Raw genomic sequence first — 18,174 nt, forward strand, 5'->3', positions numbered from 1 at the left:
CTACAGAGCCTGTGTTTTTTCTTCCTCAGTACTTTCTCCAAAAAGCTTTTCCACTGGTTTGTAGTTCCACTGGTACTTGTTTAATTTTAAATAGTATTCCTTTGGTTTTGCTAGATAAAACTATTGTAGGCTACTAGTACTTGATAATGTATTTGTGTAAAATTCAATGAGTGAATGAATATGTGTTATGGCTCTCAAATCTGAGAAATTGCAAAATACAGTAGTAAAACAAACTCTAGAAAGACAAAGCACCGTGAAATGTGTCAACAGAGAGAACAAGAATTTTAGAGGAAATTAGCTGGGCATGGTGGGGTGTGTCAGTAGTCCCAGCACTTTGGGAGGCCAAGGCTGGTGGATTCTTGAAACCAGGAATTCAAGACCAGCCTGGCCAACATGGCAAAACCCCATCTCTACCAAAAAAATACAAAACAATTAGCCGGGCTTGGTGATGCGTGCCTGTAGTCCCGGCTACTCGAGAGGCTGAGGTGACAGAACTGCTTGAGTCTGGGAGGCTAAGGTTGCAGTGAGCCGTGATCATGCCACCGCACTCCAGCCTGGGCAACAGAGTAAGACCCTGTCTCAAAAATTAAAAAAAAGCCGGGCGCTGTGGCTTACACCTGTAATCCCAGCACTTTGGGAGGCTGAGGCAGGCAGATCACGAGGTCAGGAGATCAGGACCATCCTGGCTAACATGCTGAAACTCTGTCTGTACTAAAAATACAAAAACAAAATTAGCCAGGTGTGGTGGCGGGCGCATATAGTCCCAGCTACTAAGGAGGCTGAGGCGGGAGAATGGTGTGAACCTGGGAGGTGGAGCTTTCCGTGAGCCAAGATGGCGCCACTGCACTCCAGCCTGGGGAACAGAGCGAGACTCCGTCTCAAAAAAAAAAAAAAAGTTAAAATGTTAGAGGAAATTGTTGAGTTTATGAAATCGCTAAACCAGAGGTAAGGAATTACTTGATCAGTAGCATTGTTTTCCTTTATCTAATTACTATAGATTGTGTAGTAGTATATCAAGACACGTTACGGTCTTTTGTGTTATTTTAAAGTTGGCCATGAGAAAATAAAATGGAAATATTTCTTCATCCCTCAGCATCCTTTACAGAATCTTAGAAATTTAGAACTGGAAGGGATCTATGGCCAATTCTCTTGAGCTAAATAAAGGTAAGATTGCTGCCTAAAGGAAAGATAGGCTGAAGATTTTAGAATTTGATAGGGTAGCTTAAATAGTAGTAGTTGAGATACAGTACTGCTTAAAGTGAGAGAAACCATTAAGAGAAAGAATATTCCTTGCCCCTGATTGAAATGGCTGAAATTCACTAATTTTCAAACTGTATAATTAAAACCTCTGTCTTTCATAAGATACCTGTGAGAATAAATAGTAATGTAATATGATGTGAATTACCTTAGTTACTGAATATTAAGTCACAAAGTACAAAAGCAGATTTGAATGTAGAGAAAAATTCAGTGCATGAAATTGAGGTCATATGTGCCCATGATGTATGCCTTACAGGAAGTAATAAAAAAGAGAGGGAAGTAAATGGTATACTTTTAAGCTGATGGGACCCATTTTAAGGGTGGAATTTAAATTGCTTTTCTTTAAAAGTTAAGTTTTTACCCCCCTTACTATATAAGGGGACAGAGGGGAGGGCTCTGATCAAAGTAGACCTCTCTCCTCCCCGCTTCAGTGTGCTTCTTAAAAGTCGACAAGCAGGCTGTCTTTGTTTGCCGTTCCTGAGCAGAAAGACGAGACTGATACCATTTTTATCTATTCAGACTTTTTCCTTGCATTCATTTGAATGAGAGAAGCCTCGTAAAAGAACAGTGTCACAGGTTAAATGCATCTGCCTGGGTGTCTCTCCTGCCTGAGGTCATAATCCTGTGACAATATTTTATTTTCTCAACATCTTAAATACAGATGTTTAGATTTTTTTTTTTTAACTCAGGAATAGTGTGCTTTTATTAACGGTATTGGTGATTGATTTTGAATGTTTTTACTTCAAAAAGCCAAATCTCCTGGTGGGTGGAATTTTATGAAGCACCTGTTAAGCTTTAGGGAGGAGGACCTTTTTGGCAGCAATCCAAAATACATATTTAAACAATGAGCCTGCCAAAGTCAGGAAATTATAAAACAGTTTTGAAATTGCAGAATCTGCTTTTTTTATTACCCCTCAGGTTTCCTTTGCAGCTTGGTTGTAAGTTCTTTCACATGGGATTTACTAATGTTCTTACTATTTAAAGACCAGGTTTAAAAAAATAAAATCGAGTTTGGAGATCTCTTCAGGTTTATGTGATAAAAGACCATGAGATTTTAAACTGTACAGCCTTCCAAAGAATCTAGGCTCACGCTCCCCACACCTCTTGGAGGAATCTATTACACACTGGCTCATGGCTGGCTCCTTTGAATGGCATTGCCCCTCAGGGTCTCCAGTTTTCCTCTGTGAAGTGAGCAGTAAGACCTGGTGTGTGGAGCGCTGCTAGGTGAAAAGTGTGCCCCAAACAGTGTAGAAAACTCAATGCTCAGGAAAATGGGGGAACCTGCTGAGGCTGCACTTCTTGGTGGGTCCCTTTTAACCTGGATCTCTCAGCTTCTTAACTCCGTCTCTCAAATTCACTGTTTCTGCTCCTGCATCCAGAGTTTAAACTCAGTGACCCAGGGGCAAGATGGCAATGGAATATCCTCTGTCTAGCCCAGCAATGGGATGTTCTTTGTGTACTATTGGATTTGGGTAGGGGAGGGCATCTATAGTTATGTTAAGCAGCCTCAATTTTTTACTTAGTTATCCGTTGAGTTTTATGATTTCATCACACACAGAGAGCAGGAGTTGTTTGAACTTGGGCAACTCCCCTCAGTGTGTGGCAAACCAGGACCCCCTGGGTAGATGGTGGTTGATGAAGACGGCAAGTACAGGTGCAGGAGTAAGAACGCCTGAGCCTGTGTTATCTTCCAGTTCTCAAAGGCTTGAGATTGGAATTGGTATAAATTAAGTTCTCTTAGGGAAAACATTTGTACAGTCATTTTGTTACATACAGGGAAAGAAGGCAAGAGGAAAAGGCAGAAAGGAAAATCTGTAATTTGGATTCTCTGATCTGTTGGCATTTTCAAGTTCCTAAGGTTCATTGGCTAGCCTCATCAGCTATCTATTAAATATTAGGGAATGGGAGTTTAAAAAAGTCAAAAGCACCATTCCCATCAAGCAATTTGCTTTTTATTCTCATAGGACACCCATCCTGTTTGAAATTTTGTCCTGAATTAACAACAAATGTAAAGGCCTTAAGGTGGCAGTGCATCGAATGCAAGACATGCAGTGCCTGTAGAGTCCAAGGCAGAAATGCTGTAAGTATGGCTCCCGTAATCCGCCTCCAGGTAACTCGCTAATTTCTAGTGTTAAGGTGTTTTTGTTTTTATAGAGCATGGCTACTGTCTTTCTAAAGTTTTAAATACATGTGATGTCAAACTGCAACCAGGATCTTGGTGCACTTTGCTTATATTGTATTAAGGTTAAGCCAGTAACAAAAGAATTTTTGGCCTTTTACAGTTGGTTTCAGTCTCGATTAGTCTCTAATATGTTATATTACAGGATAATATGCTTTTTTGTGATTCCTGTGATAGAGGATTTCATATGGAATGCTGTGACCCACCACTTTCCAGAATGCCAAAAGGTGAACTTTTAAACTGTACTAAAAATGTATTTTATTACATATTGGTTAGCTTTGTCCTGAGGTCTGACAGCTCAGAGGTATACAGGTTCTTTAAGCATTTTTTTCATCCCTCCCACCTTCCCTATACTTCTAAGTTTAGCACAGGTTGTGAATAGAGGAGTATAAAAGCACAGGAAAAAAATACATATATATGTATGTGTGTATATAGATATACGTACGTATATCTATATACACACATACATATATATACACATACATATATATAAAACAAAGGCTCTAATTCAGACCCAGGGATGAAAAGACCATCTCTCTCTCCAAACCATTCCCCTATTAGAATAAGATCAGATTCTGTAGGTCAAAAGTTTAGAACACTTTCCATATTATTCAGCACAGTGTTTAGAGCTTAAGAAATTTTATATTTTTGAGGATGATAGTGACTCCAAAGTCCTACAACAGGAAGCCATCACCATTTTCTTGGCCATTAGTTGATATTTTGAACACGAGCACCTGAATGATCTTATAGCTGATTGTGTCTGATGGAATGTGGATTTTCTTCTGTTTATTGGTAAATCAGCTAAGCTCAGCCTTTTCCCCTCATTTTGCAATATATTAAACATTTAAAAATAACTTTGCCTTATTATAAAATCCATAATTTACATTGTGGAAGATTTTAAAAGTACAGATAGACAAATGGAATAAAAATAAAAATGAATTGGAAATTTCCTTCTCTGCCTTCACATACCCTTTGAAGGGAAATGGAACATTCTGTACATGTTTTTGTAATGTACTTTTTTCCTCCCTCTTAATAGATTATAAGCACCCCCTACATCATTAAATATTCTCCTAAACATAGTTTTTAATAAGTATGTAGAATTCCATAGTATAGAGCAGGGATTACAAACCTGGCAACTGTGGGTCACAGATATGCTTGGTTGGCACAATATTTTTACAAGTTTGAATCTGAGTCCTCTGGGTGGTGCATGCATGCTCCAGTTTGCCACAATCTCACTACTCCCTGCTGTCTTACGTTCCAATTTGCTTCAGTCACATATATTATACAATCTAGGTCCTTCCTGGAGGTATTTGATTTTCCAACCCCCTATATAAATGAACTGTAATTTATTTAACCAATCCCTTAGGGTGGATATTACAAATGTTTCCAATTTTTTCCATCCACAATTATTTCCTTGAAATAAATTCCTAGGGGAGGAACTGTTGGATCAAAGGCTAGATACATGAAAGGCTGCATCAGTTTTCAGGCTGTCCAGCAGTATATGAGGATACCTATTTTCCTGTATTGTGACCAGTACTCACCGTTACTATATCTCTCTGAGTCTAAGACACATTTTTTTTTTAATGTTTTAATATTTTTGAAGTCAGATGCATCATACAGTATCTTAGATTTGATTAAATACAGTATTATTATTTTTAAAATTTTACCAGTTTGATAATAGAAATATGTCTGATTATTTCTTTTTAAGTAGTCAGATTGAACATTTCTTGTGTTTTATTCTTGGCTGTTTGTATATCATCTTTTCTAAAGTACCTCTTTTTATCCATTAATCATTTTCCCTTGGGATTTTTACCTTTTTCTTCCTGATTTGCAGAAGCTCTTTTTTTTTATGTAGTCATATTCATGAATCTTTTTATTTATGGCTTCAGTTTTAAATGTCAGTCATGCTTAGATTATATAAATATCCACATATCTTTCCTGGTACTTACAACATTTTATTTTTTCATATTACAATATTCATCTGTCTAGAATTTATTCTTGTAAAGGATAGGAAATAATTCCTCTTCCAGATAGATAGCTATTTGTTCTGTCACGCTTATTGAATCATTTCATCCTTTCCCCACTGATTTGAAATATGACCTTTTGATATGCTAAACTTTTCTGTAGGCTTCGGTTGTTCTGGTCTTTCCATTCTTATCCATTGACCTATTTCTCTATGCTAGATGTATAGTTTGAATCATTGTAGTTCTGTAGTACTCAAAACTTTTATTTAAATTTTAAAATTATATTTTATACTGATACTTTTTTTTTAGTGTTGGAACTTTCCAGAAAGAGATGATAAGACAATTTTTTTTTTCTTCTAGAAATTCCAAAAATGGACTGATTTGAAAATGTCTCCCTCAAATCAAAAGATATAATATCTGACAGGGGCGAGTTTTCATGTGTGTTTATATGTTGGTGAGAGGCTTAATGACATGTTGGGAACAGCTTTATGGAAGGATTCTGAGAGAGGGGCCACCTCACCACCTTCACTCCGGGGAAATTGACCTTAGTGATGGCTTCCTAAGGAAAATGACAAAAGGGAATGACACATTTTTTGGAGTAAAGTTCAGCATACAGGCATCCTTGAGCAGCTTATTACAGCTGCAACTTATATTTAATATCTTCTCTTAAAATGAAACATTAAAATATTTTTCTCATATATATATTAATTCAGGGATGTGGATTTGCCAAGTCTGCAGACCAAAGAAAAAGGGAAGAAAACTACTTCATGAGAAAGCTGCACAAATAAAACGACGATATGCAAAACCCATTGGACGACCGAAAAATAAATTAAAGCAACGATTGTTGTAGGTTGAGATCTTATCAAAAGAAATCTTTTATGTTTTGCTTTAAAATATAGGTGATTGTTATTCTCTTAGATTCCTTTAGGGGTTTTTTGGCATCATTTTTTCAAACTCAAGGGTTGAAAAATACTTCTCCTTTTGCATAAGCTGTGGAAATTTTTTGAAAATAACATTTTTAATTACCATTGGCATTTTGGGGTCTTCTGTTGGCAGTAGCTGTGATACTAAGTGACATTTTTCAAGCAGCAGGATGGAAGCAGAATGTAAGAATTGGAAACAGTCATTCAGCCTACTTTATTACTGGCTGAGCATTAGAAGAGCTTAATTATGTAAATATTTTCATAGGAATTTTAAAACGAGAAGGATTTGTCCATGTCTATAGCAAATCTCTTTTGTCACTCCAGATAACATTTTAGAAAAATACCTCTTTCTTCTGATAGTAATGTAGCATTACCACTTTTTAAGATCTCTTTTATGAAATAGGAGCTTCTGAAAAACCTGCAGATGACCATTTCCCTCTGAAGAGTTAGACAGAACTATTTGACAACTGCACTTGTGCAGACATATATGTAAAATAATATGTTCACAGTGGCCTGGAAATCTACTATGATAACCCCATTTTCACTATCTTGTTGCCATATAATTGCCATTAAAGCCCAGTAGAGCATTTAGCAGGAGTTAGTTGGAAAAGTGGGGAAAAGATAAGAGGTGAAATGAATTTATTTTAACCTGTGTATAGATTTGACTATCAGCATTCAGGTGTTTACAAATGGAATCAGTAGACTTGCACATCTATAGCATTTCTACCAACAGACTACCACCATCTTTTCAGGCTTAGTGAAAGGGTCATTGTGATGTAGAAAGAATCATGCTCTGCACACACCTTGAACAGACACCAAGAATCTCACTCCCTTGCCTACTCCTTTTCCCCTAATTTTATCTGAAGCAGTTCTCACTATCTTACTTGCTCTCAGAAAAATAGTATTCTCCCGCACCTTTATCTCCTAAGAAGAAGTAAGAAGTGCAGGCTCCTTTCTAGAGTGTTCTTTGAAACTTTGCGAAAACGCTTTAACCAGTAGACATTTTCAATAGATTTTGAAAAAATTTCTAGAGGCAAACATGAAACATTTATGAATAAGATCTTTCATGGTAGTATCATTTGAAGTAGAAATTATATGTTTTTGCATTCATCCTGCATAAGCATTGTTCCCAACATGGGACCATATCCTCAGGGCCCAATTAAAAAAACCAAATTAGGATATAAACTTTCTAAACAAAGGACACAGCTGAAAATTACATCTGGCACCAATCCTAACTTTTTGTTTGTCCAAAATTGTCCTTTGAGCTTAGGAATTTTTAAGACAGTCTAGGGAGTTTTCCTTTTTTACGTGCTTTATAAGCATATTATCCTTTCTGGGCAATCAATCCCAGATACAATCCAAATGCAGCGTTCTGATGTGAAACATTTTAGCCTGGACAAGTTCTTTGTTGGTAACTCTCACTGTGTCTCTAGTGACACTAGAGATCTCTAGCATTCACCTGACTTGGCTGAATTGGTGGTGCCAGGCAGAGTCCCTGGCAATACAGCCACCCCAGATGAGCCTGGTAGCTGCACCTACCTCCCCTTCAGCTAACAGCTGAAATCTGATCATTAAATCTTTGTATACAAGATGATCACTAAAATATACTCTTTAATTTGTAATTACTTAAGATATTTTTATAATTCAGTATTGTATCTTTTTAAGGGTTTCATTTTGTCATTATTCACCTTCAGCTAAATTGATCATTTTGAAAGTACATTCTTGGGCCCCAGCATTGTCATAATTCATCTGCAAATGTTTCTCTATTGTATAAAACTCTGCTACAAAATGGGTAGCTTTGCAAACCCTAGCCTGAGGTGAAGACAGTCGGCTGCTGTTCATGTAAGCAGCTGTGTTAGCGAGTGACCTCTAGTTTCTAGAACTACTCAACAGTATGGGCAGAACCGGGGTGCAAAGATTCTGACGCCAAGTGTCTGATAATGACCATGGTAAATGTGCCGCTTCTTCACCAGACTCTCCATGTCATGTCTGACCCGCTGTAGCTTTTCTTTAATCATTTCTTCAGTTTTTTGCTATTGTTGTCCTTTTTTCAGCAATATTTTATGCTGTAGTTAATTGTCTTCTCTCCTAAGAGAGTATTATTGGTTATCTTACCATCCTAAGCACAAACTGCTGAGAGGAAGAGGATGTCTTTTTATGTTTTCTTTTAAAAAAGTACAAATTTATAGCCATATCCAAACTCTATTTATATGTTTGCAAATTGAATTAAAAATTACTTTTAACTAGAGATTAGATAAGCTTCTTCTTTTGCTTCTGGATAACACATATGACTTATTTCCTCCTAATCCTTTAAAAAAGACATTTCAGGAAATCATAACTACTTGTGACAACACCAAAGGATAGCTTGTTTTTATTTAATTATAATTAAAGCATTGGGTGTTCTTTTAGTCTCTTCGGCATTTTTCTTGCTTATATTGCCCTTGGGTCCACATGGATTCTTCCAGTACCTGGTGGATGGGCCCTGGAAGAACCATGACATGCAAATGCAGTTGCTGCTGCCTTTCCAACAGAGAAACATCTAGGTGGTGGCACACACAAAAAATACAGTTCTTAAGTTTAAGCCCATTGAATGCATCTAGTTGCAATAAATTTGTTTTTAGATACCTTTATAATTCTATTTATTAAATGCTGATACTATTCTCTAAATTTCTGCCTAGGTCTGTAACCAGTGATGAAGGATCCATGAATGCATTCACAGGAAGGGGGTCACCTGGTAGGGGTCAAAAGACTAAAGTCTGTACCACACCTTCATCTGGTCATGCTGCATCTGGGAAGGACTCAAGCAGCAGATTGGCTGTTACAGACCCCACTCGGCCTGGTGCCACCACCAAAATCACCACCACCTCCACCTACATTTCTGCCTCTACACTTAAAGTTAACAAGAAAACCAAAGGGCTCATTGATGGCCTTACTAAGTTTTTTACACCATCACCTGATGGTCGCAGATCACGAGGTGAAATAATAGACTTTTCAAAGCACTATCGTCCAAGGAAAAAGGTCTCTCAGAAACAGTCATGCACTTCTCATGTGTTGGCTACAGGTACCACACAAAAGCTAAAACCTCCACCTTCTTCACTTCCACCCCCAACCCCCATCTCCGGTCAGAGCCCCAGTTCACAAAAGTCCAGCACGGCCACTTCTCCCTCTCCCCAGAGTTCTTCCAGCCAGTGCAGTGTGCCCTCCCTGAGCAGCCTTACCACTAACAGCCAGCTGAAGGCACTCTTTGATGGGCTTTCTCATATCTATACCACTCAGGGACAGTCTCGCAAAAAGGGACACCCGAGTTATGCACCACCCAAACGTATGCGTCGTAAAACTGAATTATCTTCCACGGCAAAATCTAAAGCCCACTTCTTTGGCAAAAGAGATATTAGAAGTCGGTTTATTTCTCACTCCTCCTCCTCTAGCTGGGGGATGGCTAGAGGAAGTATTTTTAAAGCAATTGCTCACTTCAAGCGAACAACTTTCCTTAAAAAGCACAGGATGCTAGGCAGATTAAAATATAAAGTGACCCCTCAGATGGGGACCCCCTCACCAGGGAAGGGGAGCTTGACAGACGGAAGGATTAAACCTGATCAGGATGATGGTAAGCAAAAGGTCAAAGCTCCAACCAAACCTGCGTCCCGTCCCTTTCTCCCCAACCCCGAAAAAAATCAACCAATCAATTCCTATTTGTCACATAGGTCTTAGCTATTTCTCTTGTTCTCACTTCACTTTCATACAGAAGCAGTGAAACTTTGACCTTTTTCTAATGCTGACTAAACCTCCAAAATGTTGTTTTTCCAACTAATACTCTCCCACCTTTTATTATTTATTTCCATTCGTAGTGACACTAGGACCCCCAGATGCCTCCATAGCATTGCTTATGGCTTTGTAGTCCCGCATGAGTAGCCACTGCCATGCTTCTGCCATGCTTTCCCCCATGTCGCCTCTGCGGCCACAGCGCTGTTCGGTCGTGTGCTGTCAGTGCTTCCAACAGGGGGTGTTTCAGCTCTTCCCTCTGCTCCATTGCTTTCTCATGACAAAGTTCATCCTGCTTCCGTCTCAGCAAAGCCTGATCTGTTACTCTGTGATGTGTGCTTTTGGATGTGAGTGTGTCTGTGTGTGTATCCACCTTAGGGAGAAAACGGATTTCATAATTTCATTGAACAAATTGGCCCATTACATTTGCTACCCTTTATCAAACAAAAACCGAAAATGTGTCATTTGGACAAAGTGGTAGAATTTATTATCTCAAAACTGATAATGGGAATGCTATAACTAGACATTGATAAAACTTCTAATCTTGGTTGAAAAATATGATTTCGCTTTGTATTGCTCTTACTTTCCCTCATATATTTATTAAAGCTGTAAAAAGATGACAGTGATAAATTCAAATAAAAATTTGAGTATAGCAGGGAAAGGATACTGCTGGATCTATGAGCAGTGCTTAGATGTAAAAGCTTATTTATAAAGCTTTAAAAAAAAAATCCCTATTTGCCCAGTATGCTAATTTGGTGCCATTTTGGTAATATATGGTGGTTACTCATGATTCAAGTCAGTGAATACACTTTCTGCTGGTTTTAAATGACAGATACTGAAATAAAAATAAACATCAAACAAGAAAGTGCAGATGTAAATGTGATTGGAAACAAGGATGTCGTTACTGAAGAGGATTTGGATGTTTTTAAGCAGGCCCAGGAACTTTCTTGGGAGGTAAGGCGAGGATCCCACATTGTAGTAGCAAGTATAAAATGTGGCTTCTAACTATTAATATGGAATTACTGTGTTGATTTTATAGAGAATCCCTTTCAACATCCTTTGTGATTCTTTAGCCGTTATCATGTCCATTTTTACTGACTCTACATTCAAAAGCAATGACTTAGTAGAATTGTCTCCACTCTTAAAAGTAGGTATGGGCTCAGCTGGTCTCACAAAATAAAACAGAATAGCACTAGTTGAGGCAGATTTTGGAAAACGTTTCTAGGTGTGAAGGAATAGATTTCTGATGAGTTTTGCCTAAATTTAGAAAGTAACAATTTAAAATCATTAACAAAAAGAAGAACATCGCTGTTAAATTTACCGATGTTTCTTCCAACACAGATGGCCAGCCATATGAAAAATGTCTCATATTTTTAGCTCTTTTGCATTGATGAAAACAATATTTTGTTTCATGATCAGTTGTAGTCAGTTTTATTTTTATTTTCCAGTAATTTCTTTAAGTGATTCCACTTTAATTCTGCTTAAGTTATTACCACCCAGATATTGACAGGTGAGGCTGTCAGACTTCTCAAAGACGAATCTGTTATGAATTGTGAATTTGTTGTGTCAGTGACTACATTCGGTTTCTATGACCATTGTGGTCAGGTAGACTCCCTACCCAACCCCACTTCCTGTTTTGTGGGGAAGGGGTTTTCTGTAGGCTCTTAATGCTTTATTTTTAGTAGCAGCCAGTTGGGCTAAATACTCCTGACAGTTTCTACCTTCAGAGCTATTGGGTATTTCCAACCCTCATTCTGCCCTGATCTATCAGGATGCCTTGTATCAGCTTTCCTTTGGCTAAGATAAATGTCAAATTTCCCCCAGTTATTAAGGTTGGAAGTCCTTGAACCAGCCCAGGTTGGAAATGGAGCAGGTCAAAACTCCTACGTTGATCAGTAGTGGGATTGTGCCCTTGAATAGCCACTTTACTCCAGCCTGGGCAACACAGCAGGATGCCACCTCTTTTAGAAAAAGATTCAAAGTCCTTAAATATTATCTTTTTTTGGCCTGCTTCTGACATTCATATATAAACATGAACAGTAGGCCATTAGCTGAAAGATACTGCTAATTCTAAAGTTTTTTCATTCCAACATGGTAAAACTGGCTTTTTTTATTCAAGAAATATTCTTGTTCTGTGTCAGGCACTGTACCAGACACCAGGATACCACAGTGAATCTGGCAGGCAGAGTTCTTAACCTCATATGGCTTACTACATGGAAATAAAGGAAATAAGAGGAGACAAATGCTAAGCTGCAGATTTCACAATTGATTATTTAATTACAGTTGTGATAAATACTACCTCGTGGAGGAATAGGAAACTGTAAGCATCTGTAATAAATAAGCCTGTGTAATAGCCACATCATTTATAATCACCTAATTTCTAATCTGTTACAATGGATTGTTAAATCCAGTTCTATCGACATTTGTATGTATTTATACCATACTTATTTCCTTTGCTATATTGTTTCTTAGGGTATTCGTTTGCTGTGAATCTTACACAAAGGTAATGTTAGGTTGGTGCAAAAGTAATTGTGGTTTTTGCCATTGAAAGTAATTATAAAAACAGTAATTACTTTTGCACCAACCTATTTCATAAGGGTCTGTAGTGTTTTAAGGCCATGCAAATTCACAATTTGTTCTGATCTTGATAAGTTTTGATAATCACTGGTGAAAGAACCAAAATGTAAGTGAAGTATATATATTATTATTTTCCTTTTTTTTCTATTTGACAGAAAATAGAGTGTGAGAGTGGGGTGGAAGACTGTGGCCGGTACCCTTCTGTGATTGAATTTGGTAAATATGAAATCCAAACCTGGTACTCCTCGCCTTACCCACAGGAATATGCAAGGTAATGGAATAAGTCTGGCAGGTGTATAACTTGAATGTCGCATATGTGAGAAAAGAAAATTCTTGATTCTAAAGCAGGAATTAGGGATGATTTTAGGAAATAAATTTTGATAGTCAATGCCAAGTGCTTCCCAAACTATTGCTTTTGCCAGCACCTTTTTATAGTATTCCTTGTTCTCAGTAAATTCCTTATGCTCCTTAGTGACACGGGCATTATAAATTTTGCCATTTAGCTTCTAGATTGTGCTTTCTTTCCTTGGTTAATTGGGGAAATGTTGGTGTTGTATGAAACCAAATTAAAAAAAAAGAAATTTGCCATGGTGAATTATTGGGTAGACTTTCTTCTCCAGTTGCCTTTTATATTTTTTAATTAGGCCTGTTAGTTTTATCTCTGATTTCTGGCATTTTGTTTTCAAGTTTTTAATAGAAATTTAGCAAAAGAAGGAAAAATGGGAGAAAGTAGGTGGGAACGGGTAGTCTTAAGAGACCCTTCCCCAAATCTTTACTTTTAGAACCATTTGTGACTTCGAAGAGAAGGCCAGGCCCAGTGGCTCACGCGTGTAATCCCATCACTTTGGGAGGCCAAGGTGGGTGGATCACCTGAGGTGTTAGGCCTGCGAGACCCGCCTGGCCAACATGGCAAAGCCCCATCTCTACTAAAAATACAAAAATTAGCCAGGTGTGATAGGACATGCCTGTAGTCCCAGCTACTCGGGAGGCTGAGGCAGGAGAATCACTGGAACCCAGGAGGTGGAGGTTGCAGTGAGCCGAGATCACACTGCTGCACTCCAGCTCGGGTGACAGAGCGAGATCCCATCTCAAAAAATAAAAAGGAGAAAATAATGGTAGCCGAGTTTTTGTTTGTCTTGAACTCAAGATTAGCCTGTGAACAAATATATCCCAAAATGGGTACATTGAGAATAGATTTCTTCCATGAAGTATGTCAGGGTACACTTTACTAGTATCTTCAAAAATGTTTTAGTCTGCACAAAGTTTTCAGTATTTATAAACTTGATTTTCTTATAGAATAGATCTTATTTTTTTTCATTAGCATGTGAGTGTCTGGCCAATCACGTAACTGGAGAAAATGCTAAGTGTTTTCTAAAAGTTAAGTGACAAAAGTAAGAGTCAATAATTTTGGTTTCTCCTCCTAGCTTGTACCATTTGGTTGTGTGTTCTTGAACAATTTTTTTAAATGACTATGAGCTTTAATTTGCATAGGTAATCATAAGCCATGTTCTCTGAAAGATTTGAATAAAATTTGTACATAAGTGCAAGATTTGAAAGTAGTCTCATCCGTGTCTGCCTCTCTCTCGAAAACCTTTTTCCCCATTCTTATACTCCAAAGACCTTGCAAGTGCTTCTAAACGTTTTCTTATAAATACCAACCATGTTCATTAAGATATGGAAATAAAAAGTGTTCTAATTTTTAAGGTGGAGAAAAAGTCAGCAGGGAAGAGAGGTATTTGTCTTTTACTCAAAGTAACGGTGGAATTGGTAGAAAACAAACTAGATCTTTTGATTTTCAGCCCTGCTATTTACTGCATTTAGACCATATATAAATCTCTGATAATAACTTTAAAGTTACCTCTTCCAGAAGTGGAAATGGTAACAACTAAGTTCGAGGACTTTTCAGCCTCATATATACGCAGATTATTTAAAATAATAAATTCATTTCTGAGTAAGATATTATAGCTATACCACTAACCATATATAATTGGAAATAAGATAGTAAATGTGAATTTTGAAAAATATGCTTGGTCCCTTGACAGGTTAGTATCCTTATTAAGTTGATTTTTAGGGTGGTGGTTCCACATCTGTAAAGCTTTCTTTATATAGGATATTTTTAAGGAAACAAATTCTTTGTTCACAAAGTAAAGGGAGCACATATTATGGATTATATTAAAAAATAATGTAAGGTTGTTTTTACATTGTCTCTTTACTATTGGCTTGCTTGCTTTCTTTTCTTTTCCTTTCTTTCTTTCTTTCTTTCTTTCTTTCTTTCTTTCTTTCTTTCTCTTTCCTTTCTTCCTTTTTTTCCTTTCTTTCTTTTTTTGATGGTGTCTCACTCTTTTTTTGACAGTGTCAGGCTGGAGTGCAGTGGTGCAATCTCGATTTGCTGCAACCTCCGCCTCATGGGCTTAAGCGATTTTCCTGCCTCAGCCTCCCAAATACCTGGGACCACAGGCATGTGCCACCATGCCCAGCTAATTTTTGTATTTTTAGTAGAGATGAGGTTTCACCATGTTGGCCAGGCTGGTCTCAAACTCCTGATCTCAGGTGATCTGCCTGCCTTGGCCTGCCAAAGTGCTGGGATTACAGGCGTGAGCCACTGCACCCAGCCTCCAATGTTATTATACAGCCTTTTTATGATGTAGAGAAAATTGAACGATATTTAATTTCCCCCCCCCACAGTGTAATCTATCTGATAGATTCTGTGATTTTTAAACTTTAACAGATTACCAAAGCTTTACCTGTGTGAATTCTGTCTTAAATATATGAAAAGTAAAAATATTTTGCTAAGACACTCCAAGAAGTGTGGATGGTTTCATCCTCCAGCAAATGAAATTTACCGAAGGAAAGACCTTTCAGTATTTGAGGTAAGCACGTGTAAATAAAAAAATTCGGCTTTCTGAAATGTAGTACTCCTAATTGTTGACTATGTGCTGATTTGTGTTTAGAAGGTGCAAAGTATATTTAATTTTGGCACTGAAATTCAGACTGCCCTTTAAAACATCTCCATGTTTTGGAATGTTTATCTAACCATATTAAGCAACCATTTAGACTGATGAAGAATCCCTACTTCATCACATTAACATTTTTGTCTTCCCCAAAATCCCTGTCTACACTAGATATATTCACCAGTGAATTTATGATCTCCTCAGCTCTTTGTAAATTCCACTTTCTTTGGCAGGAGAAATGAGCTTTGTTCAGCAGCTCCAGCCAATGTCTGGCAGGTGCTCACTCTTCCAGGGAATTGAGCAGCTGTACGTATCTCCTCAATACACAACCACCTGTGTTTCCATCCACTTCTTGGCAGGGTGGATAATCCTTTTGGTGAGACCCTAGCAGATGTTGGGACTCCCTCCCATCTGGGTAGATGGCCACCCCTGAAGAACTCTGCTGTTCACAGGAACCCCTTGTGGCCATATGTCTGTCATTGTGGGTTTCTTGAAGACATTTTGTATTTCCAGAATTGATTTAGTAGCAGGCCTTGCCTCTATATAGTTGCATTGTTTAATTATGTATCTGTTGTCAGTTTCAGGGATTCAGTTAAGCTGAGTCAGTTTCACCTTGAGGGGACCATGCCTTTCTCCCAGGTTACTGTCTGTCTTCAGGGCTTTTCACATCTCTCCTTTATGCTCTTCCCTCCACTTGCACACTTCTGTTGTCGGCTGCATTTTCTCCTCTGTGACCCATCATGGTGTGCATTGGTGCTCATTCCTGGGTGCTCGAAACAAGCCTACCTTGTACAGCAAACTTGATGTCTTCTTTCTCTGGAATATAGTTTCACTTCTGGATTTTCTTTTTCTGAATTGTTCAGGCTGAAACGTATTATTCTGCCTTACAGTTCTCTTTATTTCTGGCCTGCGGTGTCTTGCCATCCTATTAAATAAAGGGAAGGTTGTAGGTTTCTCACATGGGCCAGGCTCCTTCTCAGACAGGTTTGGGCCCACTAGTTTTTCCCCAAGACTGATCAGAGAACACAGGAAACTCCAGTTGTGTCTTATGATTTTTTTAAAGCTTTCTCTTTTCTATCAGGCTCTTTCGGCAAGCTTGGAGGAAGAAGGGTATTGTTGCTGGGAAGATTAGCTGATATATTAGTTCTTACTAAAGGCTAGGCATAGGGTTTCTCAATCTGGGCACTATTGACATTTCAAGCTGGTTAGTTCTTTGTTGTAGGGGCTATGCTATACAGCGTAGGATGTTTAGCATCATCTCTGGCCTCTGCTAATTGGATGCCAGTAGCACCACCACCCCCTCCGGTTGTACCAACCCAAAATGTCTCCAGACATAGCCAAACATCCCCTGGGGGGCAGAATCACCCCCAGTAAGAACCAGTGGGCTAGAAGGAAGGCTGAATACATGTTGCCTGACCTTCCTGTTGATAAGCTGTCCTGCCAGCCCCAGCCAGCTGAGGTGACAAGAGCTGCTCACAGTTGAAGCTTAGCTAATGTCACAAGTTCAGCTTTCCTATTGGCTCCTTCCTTGATGCCTTAGATCTTTTCTTCCAACCAAAACATTGTTTCTCAAAGCTCAAAACCCATTGTTGGCCTTAAGTAGTTATTTAATAAATCAGCATGAGTCAGCATTGGGATTGAAGCTCTCATAAATCCATGGAACGTCTTCTCAGGGGCAAGGGAATCAGTCTTGTTAGGATGGTAAGAGTGGGCTGTTCTTTCAGGGCAGGTGCCTTTGGACCATCCAGAGATGAGAGGGGAGACATCAGAAGCATGTATGTAAAATTCACTTATACGAATAAGGAGTTGGATTTGATAAGTACCGAGGTCCCTATTCTAGAATCTGAGTTAATAGAGTATAACATTTGGGCAACTTTTCTCCTAGCAGTTTCCTACAGAACTTATAAAATAAAGGATGAGTAATCACACATTACGATTTTCCAGCCTTCCCTTTCTTTGTTCCTCTTACACCGTTCACAACTGATCAGAATTTTCTTCAGCACTGTCATCTATTTTTCTGGTTCACAGTTATGTATATCTCATCTTTCCTTTTTGTAATATACTACCATTTCCAAAAGGGCCATACTCTCAAATACATGTAAACTTCCTTTAATTAAAGGGAGAATTGTATCCTCTGTGCCCATTGCCCATATTTGATTGTGTTGCTATGTATGGGACCTAGGTTTCATCCAAGGGAAATAGTTATATGAAATCTAAAAATAATTTGTGCAAGATGAGAACCTGTATGGTCCACAGGAGACCTGAGAATGGTCAAGTTCATTGTTTCAGAGCTCTGGTTAGCAAATATCCATTTCCCTTAAGAAAAGTGCTAGGGAAATTCTTCTTGAATCTGCTGTGTTTTCTGTTTTCGAAGAGTAACTACATTTGATCAAAGAAATTGGCATCTGTGCCTAGCCTCCTGTCTATAGCCATCAGTATCACAGCTTGATTCTTTTATTTTGAAGAGAAGTAGACTGTAATCATAGTGCTTATTGTAGGTTGAAATTCATATCACTTTCTCTGTAAGTATTCCCAACATAGATATTTTATCTTTTCCAATT

General features: G+C 38.2%; 1 protein-coding gene across 1 annotated transcript in view; it reads left to right on the plus strand.

Moving 5' to 3' along the window:
- KAT6B (lysine acetyltransferase 6B) overlaps positions 1 to 18,174 on the plus strand; it is a 75,438-nt gene that overhangs the window by 7,951 nt on the left and 49,313 nt on the right. Inside the window, exons 3-9 of the mRNA XM_032140633.2 lie at positions 3,222 to 3,337; positions 3,582 to 3,663; positions 6,114 to 6,246; positions 9,002 to 9,930; positions 10,918 to 11,039; positions 12,818 to 12,933; positions 15,391 to 15,532. Of these exons, the coding sequence (XP_031996524.2) occupies positions 3,222 to 3,337; positions 3,582 to 3,663; positions 6,114 to 6,246; positions 9,002 to 9,930; positions 10,918 to 11,039; positions 12,818 to 12,933; positions 15,391 to 15,532 (1,640 nt within the window). The remainder of the gene's footprint in view (positions 1 to 3,221; positions 3,338 to 3,581; positions 3,664 to 6,113; positions 6,247 to 9,001; positions 9,931 to 10,917; positions 11,040 to 12,817; positions 12,934 to 15,390; positions 15,533 to 18,174) is intronic.

Source organism: Hylobates moloch, unplaced genomic scaffold, assembly GCF_009828535.3.
Source record: "Hylobates moloch isolate HMO894 unplaced genomic scaffold, HMol_V3 SCAFFOLD_3, whole genome shotgun sequence".
NCBI classification, from domain to species: domain Eukaryota; kingdom Metazoa; phylum Chordata; class Mammalia; order Primates; family Hylobatidae; genus Hylobates; species Hylobates moloch.